Source organism: Bos indicus, chromosome 25 (assembly GCF_029378745.1).
Source record: "Bos indicus isolate NIAB-ARS_2022 breed Sahiwal x Tharparkar chromosome 25, NIAB-ARS_B.indTharparkar_mat_pri_1.0, whole genome shotgun sequence".
Lineage (NCBI taxonomy): Eukaryota > Metazoa > Chordata > Mammalia > Artiodactyla > Bovidae > Bos > Bos indicus.
Genome location: NC_091784.1, coordinates 20,573,334 through 20,591,960, shown reverse-complemented (window position 1 = coordinate 20,591,960; position 18,627 = coordinate 20,573,334). Strand labels below are relative to the sequence as shown.

Here is an 18,627-nt window from a genome sequence, read left to right as displayed (position 1 = left end):
GACGAATGGATAAGAAAGCTGTGGTACATATACACAATGGAGTATTACTCAGCCATTAAAAAGAATACATTTGAAACAGTTCTAATGAGGTGGATGAAACTGGAGCCTATTATACAGAGTGAAGTAAGCCAGAAAGAAAAACACCAATACAGTACAGTAATGCATATATATGGAATTTAGAAAGATGGTAACAATAACTCTGTATACAAGACAGCAAAAGAGACATTGATATATAGAACAGTCTTTTGCACTCTATGGGAGAGGGAGAGGGTGGGATGATTTGGGAGAATGGCATTGAAACATGTATATCATATATGAAATGAGTCACCAGTCCAGGTTCGATGCACGTTACTGGATGCTTGGGGCTGGTGCACTGGGACGACCCAGAAGGATGGTATGGGGAGGGAGGAGGGTTCAGGATGGGGAACACATGTATGCCTGTGGTGGATTCATTTTGATATAGGGCAAAACCAATACAATATTGTAAAGTTAAAAAAAAAAAAAAAAGACCTAAGAAGGCATAACATTCAGAGGGCCCCTGGGATATGAACCAGTCTTCTAGGTCTCAACCTTGGGTGATTTTTGCCCCACCCCGACCCCAGAGATATGGAAGGGGAGGAAGTGCTGCTACTGGCATCTACTCAGTAGAGACCAGGACACTGCTACACATTCTGCAAGACAGCTCTCCACAACAAAAAATGATTCTGCTCCAAACGTCAATAGTGCCAAAGTTGAAAAATCCACAGCAGATAAACAAGGCACGGGCCTTTCACCCCAACAATCTTGATGCCTTCTTTGAGTCTGAGAACCTTCTCTTCATAAGAGCTTTTTGTAGTCATAATCTAGTTTACTCAACCGGGTGGTAACTCTTCAATTGAGGAAGTCAATGGGCCCCTGAAGGATCTTGGCCCCATATCCTTCCTCTTTCCTCTCTTGTATCGTGAAAGAGCAGACAGAACCAAGCTCATCCAATTCAGACTTTCTACAGAACTTTGAATGTTAAGCTAAATATTTCAATATAAAAGAAACAAAGTTTTCTAGCAATTAGGCACATCTGATGTGAAATTCCTGCTGATGTGAAATTCCTGCTTCTAAGTCTCCCTCTAGGGGCTTCTCTGGTGGCTCAGATGGTAAAGAATTATCCAGCAGTGCAGGAAACCCAGGCTTGATTCCTCTAGAAGATCCCCTGGAGGAGGAAATGGCAACCTACTCCAGTATTCTTGCCTGGAGAATTCCATGGACAGCGGAGCCTGGTGGGCTAAAGTCCATGGGGTTGCAAAGAGTCAGACATGACTGAGTGACTAACACTTTCACTTTTTCACACTTCAAGGCTCCTTTTAGCTGACTCATCAGTTTTAAATCTACTTTCCCAGTTTCTCTTGGATTTTCTGAGCTACACCATATTGTCACCGTAAATTACTTTTTTGTTTAAAAAAAAATAAATGAAATAAAAAGCAAAATGTAAGAGAGAAGAATAAAATAAAAGCAGATTCTTTGAAAAGTTAAAAAGGAATAAAATTTTAATTAGAATTACAGACTAAAAGAGAATTACAACCTGTTAATATCAGGAAGAAGAGAGACATTAAAAGGGTAATAAGGGAATTCTGCAAACGTTCATAAGATTTCAATTTAGAAGAAATACAACAATTTCTCAAAAATCACAAAGTACCATAGCTTGCCTAATTTGAAATAGATAACCTCTGAATATTCCTGTAAATATTAAGTAGATTAAATTTATTTTTCCCCAGTTTTATAGAGATACAATTGATAAGTTAAATCTGTAAGCATTTAAGGTGTATAATTTTACATGTATATTATGTAGAAATTATCACCACAATCAAGCTAATAATTAACACATCCATCACCTCACATAATTTTCATTTTCTTCCTTTCTTCTCCCTGTAGTGAGAAACAGTTAAGATCAAACCTCTTAGAAAATTTCAGTATACAACACAGTATTGTTAACTATAGTCTCATTGCTGTGCATTAGATCTCCAGAAATTATTCTTTGTCCTTAGCTAATACTTTGTTCAATCAATTGACTAACATCTCTGCACTGCCCCTCCATCCCCAGCTCCTGGTAATTACCATTCTATTCTCTGCTCCTATGAGTTTGACTACTTTAGATCCCATGTATAAGTGAGACCATGCAGTATTTGTCATCCTGTATCTAGTTTATTTTACTTAGCATGATGTCCTTTAGGTTAATTCATGTTGTCACAAATGTCAGGACTTTCTTCTTTTTTTACAAGGCTGTCTTCCCTCATAGCTCAGTCGATAAAGAATATGCCTGCAATGCAGAAGACCCGGGTTCAATTCCTGGGTTGAAAGATCCTCTGGATAAGGAAATGGCTACCCACTCCAGTATTCTTGCCTGGAGAATCCCATGAACAGAGGAGCTTCGCGGGCTATAGTCTATGGGATCGCAAGAGTTGGACATGACTTAGTGACTAAACAACCATCACATGTAGATACATTATATTTTCTCTATCTGTTTATCTGCTGATGGACATTTCGGTTGTTTCTATCTTGGTTATCATGAATAAGAGTGCAGGTATCTCTTCAACATCCTGATTTTGTATCCTTTGGATATAGACCCGAAAGTGTTAGTGTTGGATCACTGATTAGTTCTTAAATATAATTGCATCTATAGTTTGATAGAGGAGAACATAGGCAAAACACCCTCCGACATAAATCACGGCAGGTTCCTCTATGACCCACATCCCAGAATATTGGAAATAAAAGCAAAAATAAACAAATGGGACCTAATTAAACTTAAAAGCTTCTGCACAACAAAGGAAACTATAAGCAAGGTGAAAGTACAACCTTCAGAATGGGAGAAAATAATAGCAAATGAAGCAACTGACAAACAACTAATCTCAAAAATATACAAACAACTCCTGCAGCTCAATTCCAGAAAAATAAATGACCCAATCAAAAAATGGGCCAAAGGACTAAACAGACATTTCTGCAAAGAAGACATACAGTTGGCTAACAAACACATGAAAAGATGCTCAACATCACTCATTATCAGAGAAATGCAAATCAAAACCACTATGAGGTACCATTTCATGCTGGTCAGAATGGCTGCTAACCAAAAGTCTACAAGTAATAAATGCTGGAGAGGGTGTGGAGAAAAGGGAACCCTCTTACACTGTTGGTGGGAATGCAAACTAGTACAGCCACTATGGAGAACAGTGTGGAGATTCCTTAAAAAACTGGGAATAGAACTGCCTTATGACCCAGCAATCCCACTGCTGGGCATACACACTGAGGAAACCAGAATTGAAAGAGACACGTGTACCCCAATGTTCATCGCAGCCCTGTTTATAATAGCCAAGCCATGGAAGCAACCTAGATGTCCATCAGTAGACGAATGGATAAGAAAGCTGTGGTACATATACACAATGGAGTATTACTCAGCCATTAAAAAGAATACATTTGAATCAGTTCTAATGAGGTGGATGAAGCTGGAGCCTATTATACAGAGTGAAGTAAGCCAGAAAGAAAAACACCAATACAGTATAATAATGCATATATATGGAATTTAGAAAGATGGTAACAATAACCCTGTATACGAGACAGCAAAAGAGACACAGATGTATAGAACAGTGTTTTTGACTCTGTGGGAGAGGGTGAGGGTGGGATGATTTGGGAGAATGGCATTGAAACATGTATAATATCATATAAGAAACGAATTGCCAGTCCAGGTTTGATGCAGGATACAGGATGCTTGGGGCTGGTGCACTGGGATGACCCAGAGGGATGGTATGGGGAGGGGGGTTCAGGTTGGGGAACACATGTACACCCATAGCGGATTCATGTCAATATATGGCAAAACCAATACAATATTGTAAAGTAATTAGCCTCCAATTAAAATAAATAAATTTATATTAAAAAAAATCAAAAAGTAAATCTTCAGGTTCAGATGATTTTACTACTAAACTTTACCTAACATTTAAAGAATAAATAAATTAAAATTAATTATTTAATTAAATAAAAATAAAAAATTCTACATAATTTCTTCCATATAATAGTAGGGAAAGGAACACTTCTCAACTCATTTTATGAAGCCAGTACTACTCTGATACCAAAACAGACAAAGGCAAATCAAAAAGAGGGTACTATAGGTGAACATCCCTCACAAACTTAGTTCTGAACAAAATATTATCAATCCAATTGAATTATGTATTTAAAAAATCCACAACCAAGTGAAATTTATCCTATGAATGTAAGGCTGACTCAATATTTGAAAATCAATCAATCCACCATGTGTAAAAATAGTCTAAAAGAAGAAAAACCACATACTCATTAATAGATGCAGGAAGAGACTCTGATCAAACAATAAAAACTCTCTGCAAAATCAAAATAGAAACAATTTCTTCAAGGTGATAAAGATTATATACGTAAAAAAAATTTTAATGAAGAAAGACCAAATTCTTTCCCTATGAGATCAGGAACAAGTCAAGAATGTCCATTCTCAATAATCACATTCATTATCATACTGTCCCTAACCAGTGAAACATGTTAAGAAAAAGAAATAAAGGGCATAGATTGGCACTCATAAAAGAAACCGTCCATATTCTCTGATGACCTGATTGTCTATGTATAAAACCAAGGAATCTACAAAACACTCCTAAACCTAACAAGTGAGCTTAGCAGGGTCAGAGGATAATAGGTCAACACACAAATATCAATCATTTTTCTATGTGCAATTAATAAACAACTAGAAATAAAAATTCCTTAAAGTTCCAAATCATGAAATGAAATACACACACACACATTTAAATAGGTACTGGATCTGTATGTGCTCAGTCACTATGTTGTGTTCTACTATTTGCAGACCCGTGGACTGTAGCCCAGCAGGCTCCTCTGTCCATGAGATTTTCCAGGCGAGAATACTAGCGTGGGTTGCCATTTCCTTCTCCAATGGGATCTGTATAATGAAACCTAAAAATGGTGATAACATATATACACTATTATGCATAAAACAGATAGCTAGTGGGAAGCTGCTGTATTGCACATGCAGCTTAGCTTGGTGCTCTGTGATGACCTAGAAGGATGGGACAGGGAGGTGGAAGGGAGGCTCAGAGGGAAGGGATATGTATACATAGAGCTGATTCACTTCATTGTATAGCAGAAACTAAGGTAATATTGTAAAGCAATTATACTACGCTAGGAAAAATCAATGGAGAGGGCAATGGCAACCCACTTCAGTACTCCTGCCTGGAAAATCCCATGGACAGAGGAGCCTGGTAGGCTGCAGTCCATGGGGTCACTAAGAGTCAGATATGACTGAGCGTCTTCACTTTCACTTTTCACTTTCATGCACTGGAGAAGGAAATGGCAACCCACTCCAGTGTTCTTGCTTGGAGAATCCTAGGGATGGAGGAGCCTCGTGGGCTGTCGCCTATGGGGTTGCACAGAGTCGGACACGACTGAAGTGACTTAGCAGCAGCAGCAGGAAAAATCAAAGATCTAATTTAATGAAAAGAGATACTGTGTTTAAGTATTTGAAATCTCAGCATAATAACAATGTTAATTCTCTCCAAAGTGATATGTAGATTTAATGTAATATTGATAAGAATCACAGCAAATTTTTGTAGATATATAAAATATAATACAAAAGATTTTCAGGAAAGGCCAAACAGTTTAATAGATAAAATGCTTTTGGAGAAGAATATAGTTGGATGAATAGCACTATCTATATTGAGACTTTTTGTAAAGAGATATACACATAAGTCAATGGGACAGAAAAGAGTTCAGATATAAGCCAACAGAAGTATGACCACTTGACTTTTGACCAATGCACAAAAGGCAATTGAAAGATGAAAGAGTAGTATTTTCAAAAAATGCTGTTAGAACAATTAGTCATCTACATGCAAAAAATAATACAGATCTAAACTTTACATCTTATACAAAGAGTAACTCAAAATGGATCATAGATATGTGTAATATGTAAAATTACAAAAGTTTAGAAGAAAATATAAAATAAAATCATGTTTTGGGGTCAGGCACAGAGTTCCAGAAAAGACAGCAAGGGCAGGAACATTAAGAAAAACATGATAAATTTGATTTTAATATTTAAAATCTTATTTTCTGCCAAAGACATTGTCAAGAAAATGAAATGACTAGTTACAGTTTGGGAAAAACATTTGCAAAGAATATCCATCAAAGACATTTATCCAGAATATATAAAGAATTCTCAACAATTCAATAATAAGGAAACAACTCATATTTTTAAAAGAGGGTAGAGGGTCTGAACAAATATGTTATCAAAAAGACTGTAAAAATGCAACTAAGCACAGGAAAATGATCAGCATCATTAGCTATCCACGAAATGACAATTGAAACCACAATTAAACTACATGTCTATTAGAGTGGTTAATTTTTAAAAAGTATTAATATCAAATTCTGGCAATTATGTGGAGCAACTGAAATTCTCTTTGCTGGTTGGAGGGCAAAATGGCACTCTGGAGAGCAGTTTAGCAGTTTCTTATAAAGTTAAACACTTAAAATATGATGCAGTAATCCTATTCTGAGAGGAATAAAAGCTGCGTTTGTACATGAAACTCAGAACACATTTATTTATATTCATTATGCTTGGAAACAACCCAGTGTCCTTCAGTTGGTATACTGTGTTACCTCCAAACATGAAATATTACTAAGGAATTAAAAGAAACACACTGCTGATCACGCAACAGCATAGAAAAGATCCCAAAGGCACTATGCTCTGTGTAAGTAGATAATCTCTAAAGGTTACATACTATTTGATTCCATTTATATAATATTCTCAACGTGACAAAACAACAGTGATAAAGAATAGACCAGTAGATTTTCCCAGTAGTTATCGGCAGGCGGGGGGCGGGGGGAGTGTGAGAGGGATGACTACAAAGGAAGAGTGTGAGGGAGTGTTTTGGGGTGATGAAACGTCTTGTATCGTGATTGTGCTGATGGTTAAGTGAGTTAAAATTCACAGATCTGTATATTTAAAAAGGTAAATTTACTGTATAATTTTTAAAAATTTGACTCACCATAGAGTAGAAGAAAAGGTGTTCTGATAGTGTCAAGTCATTAAACAATAAGTCGCCCTGTGGGCAAAAGCCCAGATTTTCTCGAATTTCAGTTATATTCTTTGTGATGTCATATCCATCAATAAAAACCTCTCCTCTGGTAGGAGGGTAATGACCTACAAACAAGCCAAAGACATGACAGAACTGAACTTTGGTAAGAAAGCATAAGATGTTGCAAGTTAACATCTCAAATTCAGCCTATTTGTGAATTACTCAAAAGAATTAACACTGTCTCTTGTAAAAGAATAGTTACAGGAAAGTATCAATAGTTACACCTCAGTGGCAGGATTAGCTGTCTTAAATTTCTTTTTATTTTCATTTTTGCTTAAATATATTAATTTTCTACAATGGATTGGGTTATATTGGTAATAAAAACATTTAAATATTTGCTATATTTCAATGTATTTGCATTGCAATCAGTCAATTACTACATATGTGAACCATATTAGGTACTGTGTAGATGCTAAGGAAAACATAAGATCTGGAATATCTAACTTTTGTCCTGAAGAAATTTAAATATTAATAACAATCAGTTCAGGTCTTGTGGGAAATTATTTGATAATATGTAAAAAATGAAACTATAAAACCATTTAAAACACTTGAATCATTGATCCCATTGAAGAATATATTCTTTTTTATTGAGATATTGACATATAACATAGTAATTTCAAGTGTACAATGTGATTTGACATTTGTATATAGTGTGAAATGATGAAGAAAAAAACTAGAGTTAACTAGAGTTAACATCCAGCACCATACAGTTATAATCTTTTTCTTACTGTTAGAACTTAAAGGTTTACTCTCTTAGCAACCTTCAAATTTACAGTACAGTAACTGTAGTCATCATGTTATACATTACAATCCCATGACTTGTTCAGGTTATAACTGGAAGTTTGTACCTTTGACCCCTTTCATCTGTTCAGCCTAGTCCCCATCCCCTGTCTCTGAGAACTACCAATATGTTTTCTGTATTTATGAGTGGCTTAAGTTGTTTTATTTTTTTAGGATTCCACATAAAAGTGAGACTATGTAGCATTTGTCTTTATCTCATTTATTTGCTTAGTATAATGCCCTTGAGGTCCATCCATGCTATCACAAATGGTCAGATTTGTTTCCTTTTTTATGTCTGAATAATATTTCACTGTACAATATACTACTTCATTCATCTATTTGCACTTTGAACACATTCCCAGGTGATGCTGGTGATGCTGCTGGTCAGAGGACCAGACAGTAAATTAGGGTAAAGGCTAACTTGCTTTGTAAAAGAGGCTGTGAAGAATTTTAAAGGCTTCCCAGGTGGCACTAGTGGTAAAGAATCTGCCTGCTAATGCAGGAGACACGAGAGACATGGGTTTGATGCCTGGCTCAGGAAGATCCCCTGGAGTAGGAAATGGCACACCACTCCAGCATTCTTGCCTGGAAAATTCTATGGGCAGAGGAGCCTGGTGCGCTATAGTCCATGGGGTCACAAAGAGTCAGACATGACTAAGCAATTGAGACATGAGACATAAAAAAAGCTTAAATAGGACAGAAATTTTGCATTCATATGATAATTCCAAGATGAATTATCCAAGTTGGTAGGAAGATCAACTCCACGTTTTCCTTATCTAATCATCCATCAAAGAATATGTAGGTTTTTCATCTATGTCTTGGCTATTGTAAATAATGCCACAACAAACGTTGATGTGGGGGTGTGCATCTTTCTGAGTTAGTGTTTTCATTTCCTTCAGACATATATGAGAATTGGAATGGCTGAGTGATATGGTTGTTCTATTTTTATTTTATGAGGATCCTCCATACTATTTTCCATAGTGGCTACAGCAATTTACATTTCCTGAAGGTTCCTTTTTCTCCACATCTCTGGCAATACTTGTTATTTCTTGTATTTTTAATAATAGCCATTCTAACAGATGTAATGGAGAAGGCAATGGCACCCCACTTCAGTACTCTTGCCTGGAAAATCCCATGGACGGGGGAGCCTGATGGGTTGCCGTCTATAGCGTTACACATTGTCGGACACGAATGAAGCGACTTAGCAGCAGGAGCAACAGATGTAAAGTTATGTCATTGTGGTTTTGGTTTGCATTTCCCTGATGACGTGATGTTGAGCATATTTTCATGTACGTGTTGGCCATCTGTATGTCTTTATGAAAAAATGTCTCTTTAGATCCTCTGTCCATTTTTAATTGCTTTTTTTTGCTAATGAGTTATAGGAATTCTTCATGTATTTTGGATATTAACTTTGTCAGAAATACATTTTGCAAATATTTTCATTTGGTAGGTTCCTTTTCACTTTACTATGCAAAAGTTTTTTAGTTTGACATAGATACACTTATTTTTGATCTTGTTGCCTTTCCTTTTGGAGTCAAATAGAGAAATTATAGCCAAGACTAATGTCAAGGAACTTGCTGCCTCTTCTATCTTCTGGAGTTTTATGGTTTCAGGTCTTATGTTCATGTCTTAAATGATTTTGAGTTGATTTTAGTATATGATGTAAAATAGTGGTTTTTTCATTCTTTTGCATGTGGCTGTCCAGTTTTTCCAACACGATTTATTGAAGAGATTGTGCTTTCTTCTTAGTTTATTGTTGGCTCCTTTGTCATAAATAATTAGTTGGACATATAAACGTGGGCTTATTTATGGGCTCCCTATTCTGTTCCATTGATTTATGTGTCCATTTCTATGACAATACCATCCTGATTTGATGACTATATTTTTGTAGTATTGTTTGAAATCAGGAAGCTTGATGTCTCCAGCTTTGTTCTTTCTCAAGACTCTTTGGATATTTGCAATCTTTTGTGGTTCCATACAATTTTTAGGATTGTTTTGTTGCTGTTAAAAGTGTCACTGGAGTTTTGATAAAATTGCAGTTAACCTGTAGATTGCTTTCGTTAATATGGTCATTTTAATGGTATTAATTCTTCCAATCCATGAGCATGAAATATCTTTCATTTATTTGTGTCTTCTTCAATCTGTTTTAATCATGTCTCATACTTTTCATTGTACAGGTGTTCTAACTTCTTTGTTAAATGTATTCCAAAAGTATTTTATTCTTTTTGATGTAATTGTCTTTTTTCTACATTCCCCTTTCTGATAGTCTGTTATTAGTATATAGAAACAGAACAGATTTTAAAAAATTATTTATTTGACTGTGCCAGGTCTTCATTGCTGCATGCAAATTCTTAATTGCAGCATGTGGGCTCTAGTTCCCCAACCAGGGATCAAATCCAGGCTCCTTGCATTGGGAGTGTGGATCGTAGTCACTGGACCACCAGTAAAATTCCAGAAAAGATTTTTATACATTGATTTTGTATCTTAAAACTTAACTAAATTTGTTTATCAGTACTAATAGTTTTTTGAGATGTCTTTAGTGTTTTATATATATAACCATGTTGTCTGCAAATAGTGACAAATTTACGTTTTCTTTCATGATTTGGATGCTTTTAAATTTCTTTTTCTTGCCTAATTGCTGTAGGTAGCATTTCCAGTATTGTGCTGAATAAGAGTGGCAAAGTGGGTATCCTTGTCTTGTTCCTGACATTAAAAGAAAAACATTCAGCTTTTCTCTGGTGATGATGATATGACGTGTAGGCTTGCAATATGTGGATTTTATTATGTTGAGGTCATTTCCCTCTTACCCACTTTGTTGAGTCTGTATCATAAATGGATGCTCAATGATTTTTCTTCATCTATTTGGATGATTAAAAATATGTGCTCCAAAATGGAAAACTATATTCAAAGATATCTAAATCAGGCTATTTGACTGAAGACTCAAAAAAAAAAAAGAAAAGAAAAGAAAATGACTATGTTAATTACAGCATATTACCATATGGCTATTAAAAGGAACATTATACAACAATTAGAAATACCATGTCACTTTGGAAAAGACAAGAACATGGACTATAGAGTATTAGAGAATTTTAATGTGAAATTATGTTCTAAAAAGCAGAACACAAACTGTCATGTTACACAATCAGTTCAGTTCAGTCGCTCAGTCGTGTCTGACTCTTTGTGACCCCATGGACTGCAGCATGCCAGGCTTCCTTGTCCATCACCAACTCCCAGAGCTTGCTCAAATTCATGTCCATCAAGTCAGTGATGCCATCTAACCACCTCATCCTCTGTCATCCCCTCTTCTCTTGCCTTCAATCTTTCCCAGCATCAGGGTCTTTTCCAATGAGTCAGTTCTTCGTATCAGGTGGCCAAAGTATTGGAATTTCAGCTTCAGCATCAATCCTTCCATTGAATATTCAGGACTGATTTCCTTTAAGATTGACTGGTTTGATTTCTTTGCAGTCCAAGGGACTCTCAAGAGTCTTCTCAAACATCACAGTTCAAAGCATCAGTTCTTCCACACTCAGTCTTTTTCATGGTTCAACTCTCACATCTATACATGACTACTGGAAAAATTATAGTTTGACTATACAAACCTTTGTTGGCAAAGTAATAGCTCTGCTTTTTAAAATGTTGTCTAGGTTTGTTGTAGTTTTTCTTCCAAGGAGCAAGCGTCTTTAATTTCATGGTTGCAGTTACCATCTGCAGTGATTTTGGAGCCCAACAAAATAAAGTCTGTGACTGTTCCCATTGTTTCCCCATCTATTTGCCATGAAGTGATGGGACTGGATGCCATGATCTTGGAATGGGAGCGAGATCAAAGTCCACAATTATAGTAACAACCTTTTGCTTTCCCTTCTGTTAGCTTGTGTTAACAGCTGCTGCTCATCAACCACTGCTTCCACTTCTGTGATCTTGCCTGCCCTTTACATCCATGGGAACTTGGACTACCTGGGGAGGAGAGGGATCTGAGCTATTTGAGAGGGAAATTTACCCTGTATAACAGATACTCAGAACAAAGCCAGGGCACTCAGCTTCTGGAGGTGACTCCACTGAGCCTGCACCAGTGCTGAATAAACCTTGCTGCTCTGCATCTTTGAGTGCCACTTGTCTCTTCCATCGCCACAGTTTCTATAACACTTTCTGGTGCATTGGCCGGGAAGCCGACAACTGAGTTGCCCCTTGCGCTACCGTTGTCGGGGAACCGGAGAAAGCTGGGGCTGCTGCCTGGTGACAGACGAATAGATGCTGCCCAGGCCATTTGCCAGATCCCAACTCACTTGAAATGTGCCAGCCTCAGCCCATGCCACTTCCTGAACTGACTCAGGAGAGCAGAAGCGGGTTCCAGGACAGCACGTCAGACGAGTGAGTGTCCCGGGGATATCTGACAGAATCAGCACTCACCGTATGGTGGAAGGGGGGCCTGATCACCTCCCAGTGACAGGAGAGTCACTCAGAATAGGGTTTGTTCCCTTGGGTGGTCTGTCAATTCTGGTGTGTGTGGGAGAGTGACTGAGCTGAGAGCCAGCTCTCCACCATCTTCCAACTACGGAGCCTGAGTGGATCCTAACCTGTGTTTCCATGGAGATCTCATATGGCTCAGGACAGTGCCAGCCTCTGGGGGATTTAATCCCTCCCTGTGAGGCTGGTCCGGGTCTGGTGTTTATACTGACCTGCCAGTGCTAAGAGGTGCCTAAATCTCCGTGAGGGGAGCAGCCAGGTGGGCGAAAGTGAGTGTCTCCCTTTGTTTTCTTGTGCAACACTGCCTCAGGGTGGGAACTTTCACATAATGGGCAACCTGACTTCTAAACCCACTGTCTTAGAGTATATGGTGAAGAATTTTAAGAAAGGATTGTTGGGGCTTCCCTCATAGCTCAGGTGGTAAAGAATCCACCTGCAATGCAGGAGACCCCTGTTCAATTTCTGGGTAGGGAAGATCCACTGGAGAAGGGATAGGCCACTCACTCCAGTATTCTTGGACTTCCCTTGTGGCTCAGCTGGTAAAGAATCCACCCGCAATATGGGAGACCCGGCTTCAATCCCTGGGTTGAGAAGATCTCCTGGAGAAGGGAAAGGCTACTCACTCCAGTATTCTGGCCTGGAGAATTCCATAGACAGAATAGTCCATAGGGTCACAGAGAGTTGAACATGACGGAGTGACCTTCACTTTCACTTTTCTCTGGGGATTATGGTGTAAAATTGAGTCCTGAAAAACTGCACACACTTTGTACCCTGGAGTGGCCCTCCTTTGGGGTTGTATGGCCCTCAGGAGGGACCTTAGATGTGCCCATAGTCTGAGCAGTGCATAGTCATAATGGGAGACCCTGGCCACCTGGACCAATTCCCATATATCAATCAATGTTCAGATATTGCCCAGTTAAGGCCCCTTTGGGTTCAATTCTATCCCACAGGTCAGAGACAGTGTAAGGTCCTAGTAGCTCAACCAAAGCAAAGGACCTTGCACAGAGAAGGAACCACCTATCCTCCAGGGTGAGGCTAAAGAAATGCCTCCAATGCCCCCACCTTAAATCCTCATGGCTCCCTTGCTGAAAGCAGCAGATCTGCATTTACCAGACAGTCCACTGCCTTCTGTTTCACCTCTTCCTCCTGATGCTCCTGAAGCTATTGTGTCCCCACGGCATGCCACCCCAAAACCAATGGGTAGATGCCTCCAGTCTACCTCAGCAGTGCTACAAATGTCCTTATGAGAGACTTAAGGGCTGCAGCGCTTTCCTGCTGATGGGCCCTACAAGAGGGAGGACCCATCTTTTAATACCAGCCTTTTTCCACGACTGATCTCCTTAAATGGAAACATCACACCCCCTTGTACTCTGAAAAGCCCCAAGTGATGGTTGATCTCTTAGAATCCATCTTCCAGACGCACTGCCCAACCTGTGTAGACTGCCAGCAGTTTCTCCTCACCCTATTCAATACAGAGAGCACCAACGAGTCAGAAAGTGGCTCCGGGCCAATGCCCCAGGGGGTCAATTAGACAGGGACAACTGGGCTCAGGAGAACTTCCTGAAGGAAGAGCCTCACTGGTACCCCAACACTGAGAGGGTAAGAAACCAGCTGGAGAGGTATCGACAGGCCCTCCTACAGGGGGTAAAAGCTGGGGCTAAGAAGCCTACTAACATGGCTAAGATCACTGAGGTGCTGCAAAAGCCAGATGAAAGCCCAGTCACTTTCTACGAAAGGCTGTGTGAGGCCTTTTGGGTCTTCACCCCTTTGTTCCTGAAGCCCCTGAAAATCAGTGGATGATAAATGCAGTCTTTGTGGGACAGGCTCAATCAGACATCAGAAAAAATTACAGAGTTAGAAGGGTTTGCAGGTAAAAATGCCACAGAACTGCTAGAAATAGCCATCAAAGTCTTTGTCAATTGTGAACAAACAGCATGCTGAGAAGCAGAAAAGAAGATGAAGCTAGAAGCCACACTCTTGGCAGGTGCCCTGTCAAAGCCTGCACCCCCTGGCAGGACCGCCCCATAAGGCAAAAGATCCAGATCCAAAAAAGAGAGTTCCCCTCAGCCGAGATCAGTGTGCCTATTCCAAGGAAAAGGGACACTGGAAAAATAAGTGCCCCAGTTGCCCTGAAAAGAAAACCAAAGCTGCCGGCCCCCCAAACCAATATCAACCTGAGCCACCCAGCACTAATCTGACTGGGCTAGCTGGAGCAGAATCCAAGTACTGAGGACTGGGCTCTCTTCAACTGGGCCCCCAAGAGCCCATGATCAGAATTAAAGTAGGGGGCCATCCAATGGACTTTATGGTGGATACAGACACTGAGCATTCAATGGTCACCCAGTAGATAGGCCCCTTCCTGGGAAAAGAAACTACCTTCATTGCGGCCACAGGTGTCCAGACCCACGGGCCATTTTGCAGTCCTCGACAATGTCAACTGGGCGACCTGCCCAACTGCCCTGTTCCCTTGATGGGAAGAGACCTGCTTGCTAAGATGGGGGCCCAGATTTCCTTTTCTGTTGACAGGTCAACTCAGCTAAAGCTAGCAGGACTGCCCTCCTCCTTGATTATGATTCTCGCTGTAAGGAGAGAAGAAGAACGGCACCTGTGTTCTTCCCCTCCAGGGAAAAGGACCATTCCTCCTGAATTAGACACTGAGTACCCACTAGTTTGGGCCAAGAAAAATCCTCTAGGTCTGGCAAAACACTATGCTCCCATCCTGATTTATTGGAAACTGGGAGCTCGGCCTGTAAAACTGTGACAGTATCCAATGCCCTGGGAGGCCTGATTGGGAATCCAGGCTCATTGAGACAGACTACACCAACACGGACTTCAGATGAAATACCAGTCACCCTGGAACACCCCATTACTACCCGTGAAGAAGACAGGGACGCATGACTACCATCTGGTTCAGGACTTAAGAGCTGTAAACAAGGCAACAACTAGTCTGCACCTGGCAGTGTCTAATCCGTACACTCTGCTAGGACTGATCCCTTCCACAGCCGAATGGTTTACTTGCTTGGACTTAAAAGATGTCTTCTTCTGCCTCTGAGTTGCACCTGTCAGCCAACCACTATTTGCCTTTGAATGGGAAAAAACCACACACAGGAAACAAGGAACAGCTCTCTTGGACGAGGCTTCCTCAGGGGCTCAAGAACTCCCCTATTCTCTTCAGTGGAGCTTTGGCCGCTGACTTGGATAAATTACACTGTGTCCTGCTGCAATATGTCGATGGACTTCTGCTGGCCAGCACAACACAGGCTTGATGCTTAGAAGGAACAAAGGGCCCCCTCTCCTTGTTCATGGAAGCTGGGTACCAGGTATCAAATAAAAAGGCACAAATCTGTAAAAGAAGAGTCAAATACCTAGGTTTCAACATCATGTGGGGCCGGTGAAGCTCAAAACTGAAAGGAAAGAAGCAGTTTGTGCCATCCCTACCCCTACCACTCGCCAGAAGGTCTGCAAGTTCCTGGGAGCAGCAGGATTCTGCAGGATATGGATTCCTGGATTTTCAGACCTGGCTAGGTGCCTATATTAGGCTCTGAAAGGGGAGGAAAAGGCTTCCCTTAAGTGGGGACCAAGCCAAGAGGAGGCATATCAAACAGTTAAGGCAAAAATCTCCAAGGTCCCAGCCCTAAAGCTTCCTGATGTAACCAGAGAGTTCAATCTCTGTTCATGACAAGAACAAAATGGCCTTGGGAATCTTGACCCAAGAATTCGGACCTTGGCAAAGGCTGGTGGCCTACTTGTCTAAACAGATCAATTTGGTTGTGGCCGGGCCACCCTGCCTCCAAGCATTCGCAGCCACTACCTTGCTAGTAAGGGAGGTTGACAGATTAACACTGGGGCAAAACCTAAATGTTAAGGTCCCACACTCAGTTGTAATCCTGATGGACATAGCTGAGGCCACCATTGGCTCATGCATGCACAGATGACTCAATATCAAGGGTTACTACGTGAAAATTCACGGGTAAAACTGGAAGTTGTATGGACTCTAAACACAGCTACCTTCTTACCAGATGAAACAGGGCCCTTGGACCATGACTGCTTGGAAATACTAGATGAAGCATTTTTTACTAGACCAGATCTGACTGACAAGCCACTCAACAACACAGACCTGGTCCTATATACTGATGGTAGCAGCTTCATGGAAAATGGGAAGAGGATGGCTGGGTATGATGAGGTGTCTGATTCTGAAGTGGGAGAAGCAGAGGTGCTTCCTCAAGGACGGTTAGTGCAGAGAGTGGAGTTATGGGCATTAATCAGGGCACTGGAACTCAGCCAGGACCAGTGAGTCAACATCTATACTGATTTGTGGTATGCTTTTGTTACTCTACATGTCCACGGAGCCTTACACAAGGAAAGAGGACTCCTTACAGCAGAAGGAAAAGGCATTAAAAACCAAACCCAAAATCCTGAAACTTCTGGAAGTAGTATGGGAACCAAAAGAAGTGGCAGTTGTCCACTGCAAAGGCCACCAGAAGGGAGGTGACCCGGTGGCCAAAGGGAACTGCCACATTGATGCAGCCACCAAGGAGGCTTCCTGGGGACAGCTGCCAGACAAACCGAAAGTCCTGCTAGCCCTGAAGATACGCATTGCCCCTAGGTACTCTCCTGAGGAGGAAAAATGGATAAAAAAGGAACGGGGAACCAAGGCCAAGACGGAATGGTGGGTCACACAGGACCACAAAGTCTATGTTCCAGAACAGCCAGCCTACAAGCTGGTCCACCAGCAACATAAACTGACTCATATGGGCAAGACCACCTTAGAGACTTTGCAAGGCGGGTACTATCTCATTGCTGCCTCCCCACACTCTGTTCTTCTGTCTCCCAGCAGTGTGTAACCTGTTTACAAAGTAATGCCTGCCAGAGGCCTAGTAGGCCAGCAGGGACACAACATTGTGGACTATCCCCCTTTGAGGGTATGGAAGTAGATTTCACTGAAATCACCCCAAGTCGAGGATTTAGATACTTTTTAGTTTTTATCTGCACCTTTTCAGGCTGGGTGGGAAAGCCTTTCCTACCCGAACTGAAAAAGCAAGAGAAGTATCCAAGGCATTCCTGAAAGACATTGTCCTCAGGTATGGAATGTCTCTGACCACAGGGTCGGACAATGGACTGGCATTTGTAGCTGAGACAGTATAACAGGTGGCAAAGGCTTTGAAAATCCAGTGGAAATTGCATACTGCCTGCCGTCCCCAGAGCTCAGGGAAAGTGGAAAGCATGAATGAACTCTCAAGCAAACCCTAGAAAAACTGCCAGGAGACCAGCTTACATGTTGACATGTTGACCAGCTTACAGTAGACATGTTACCTGTGGCCCTCTTAAAGGTGAAGTGTTCAGCCCGGGCAGGGATAGGGTTTTCACCATTTGAAATTCTGTATGGACAACCACTCTCTCTAGTCAACTTAAGGGGGTACACCAGAGAGCTGAGGAACTTGGACTTACATAGGCAGCTACAAGGATTAGGACACCCAATCTCTCAAATACATGAATGGACAGTTGATAGAATACCCATATCCTTAGGCATAACAGTACATCCCACCAACCAGGGAATCAAGAATGGGTAAAGGATTGGAAAAAAGAGCCTTTAAAACCCATGTGGAAAGGGCCCTATTCTGTAATCTTAACTACTCCCACTGCTCTCAGGGTGGCAGGAATAGGCAACTTGGATCCATTACTCCAGAGTCAAACCTGCAAGTTTGTCTGATAGCTGATAGAAGTGGGAAATGACCCTCAGTCCAGAGCAATCCCTGTGCCTGACCTTGCAAAGAAGGAAACCACCATCCCGAAGCCCTGCTCTGGCCACATCAGAAGCTGGTCAGTCAACACGAGGCTGAAGCTTGAGGAACCAACAGGATGGACAAAAGGCCATATTGGTTATTAATTGGACTGGGACTCCCCCTATTCATCTTATTCAGAATTGGGCTTTACTCTGTTTTTCCCCAAGAGTGGACCTGTATCCTAAAACTTTCCCTCTGCTTTGCCTACTTCTTCATAGTTCTTGTTTTTTGGAATCTCCTACTGCGATCAGCTTGAATATGAAAACAGCATATTTTTGCCTTATAGTTCTGTTAAGTTGTAAAATCCCCTCCTCATCTGAGAGTCAGGATGATTGTTCTGAATGTATGGAATCTTTCTACCAATAAAGGAAATGGGTCCAAGGATTCACTTACTCTATATACCAACTGGCCGCATGTTATAGTTCAGCTTCCCTATGCACTCAGTTCAGTTCAGTTCAGTTCAGTCGCTCAGTCGT

General features: G+C 40.8%; 1 protein-coding gene across 1 annotated transcript in view; it reads right to left on the bottom strand.

Moving 5' to 3' along the window:
* Positions 1 to 18,627, bottom strand: part of LOC109578125 (phospholipid-transporting ATPase ABCA3-like) — a 204,253-nt gene that overhangs the window by 97,091 nt on the left and 88,535 nt on the right. Inside the window, exon 12 of the mRNA XM_070779778.1 lies at positions 7,035 to 7,189. Coding sequence (XP_070635879.1) covers positions 7,035 to 7,189 — 155 coding nt within the window. The remainder of the gene's footprint in view (positions 1 to 7,034; positions 7,190 to 18,627) is intronic.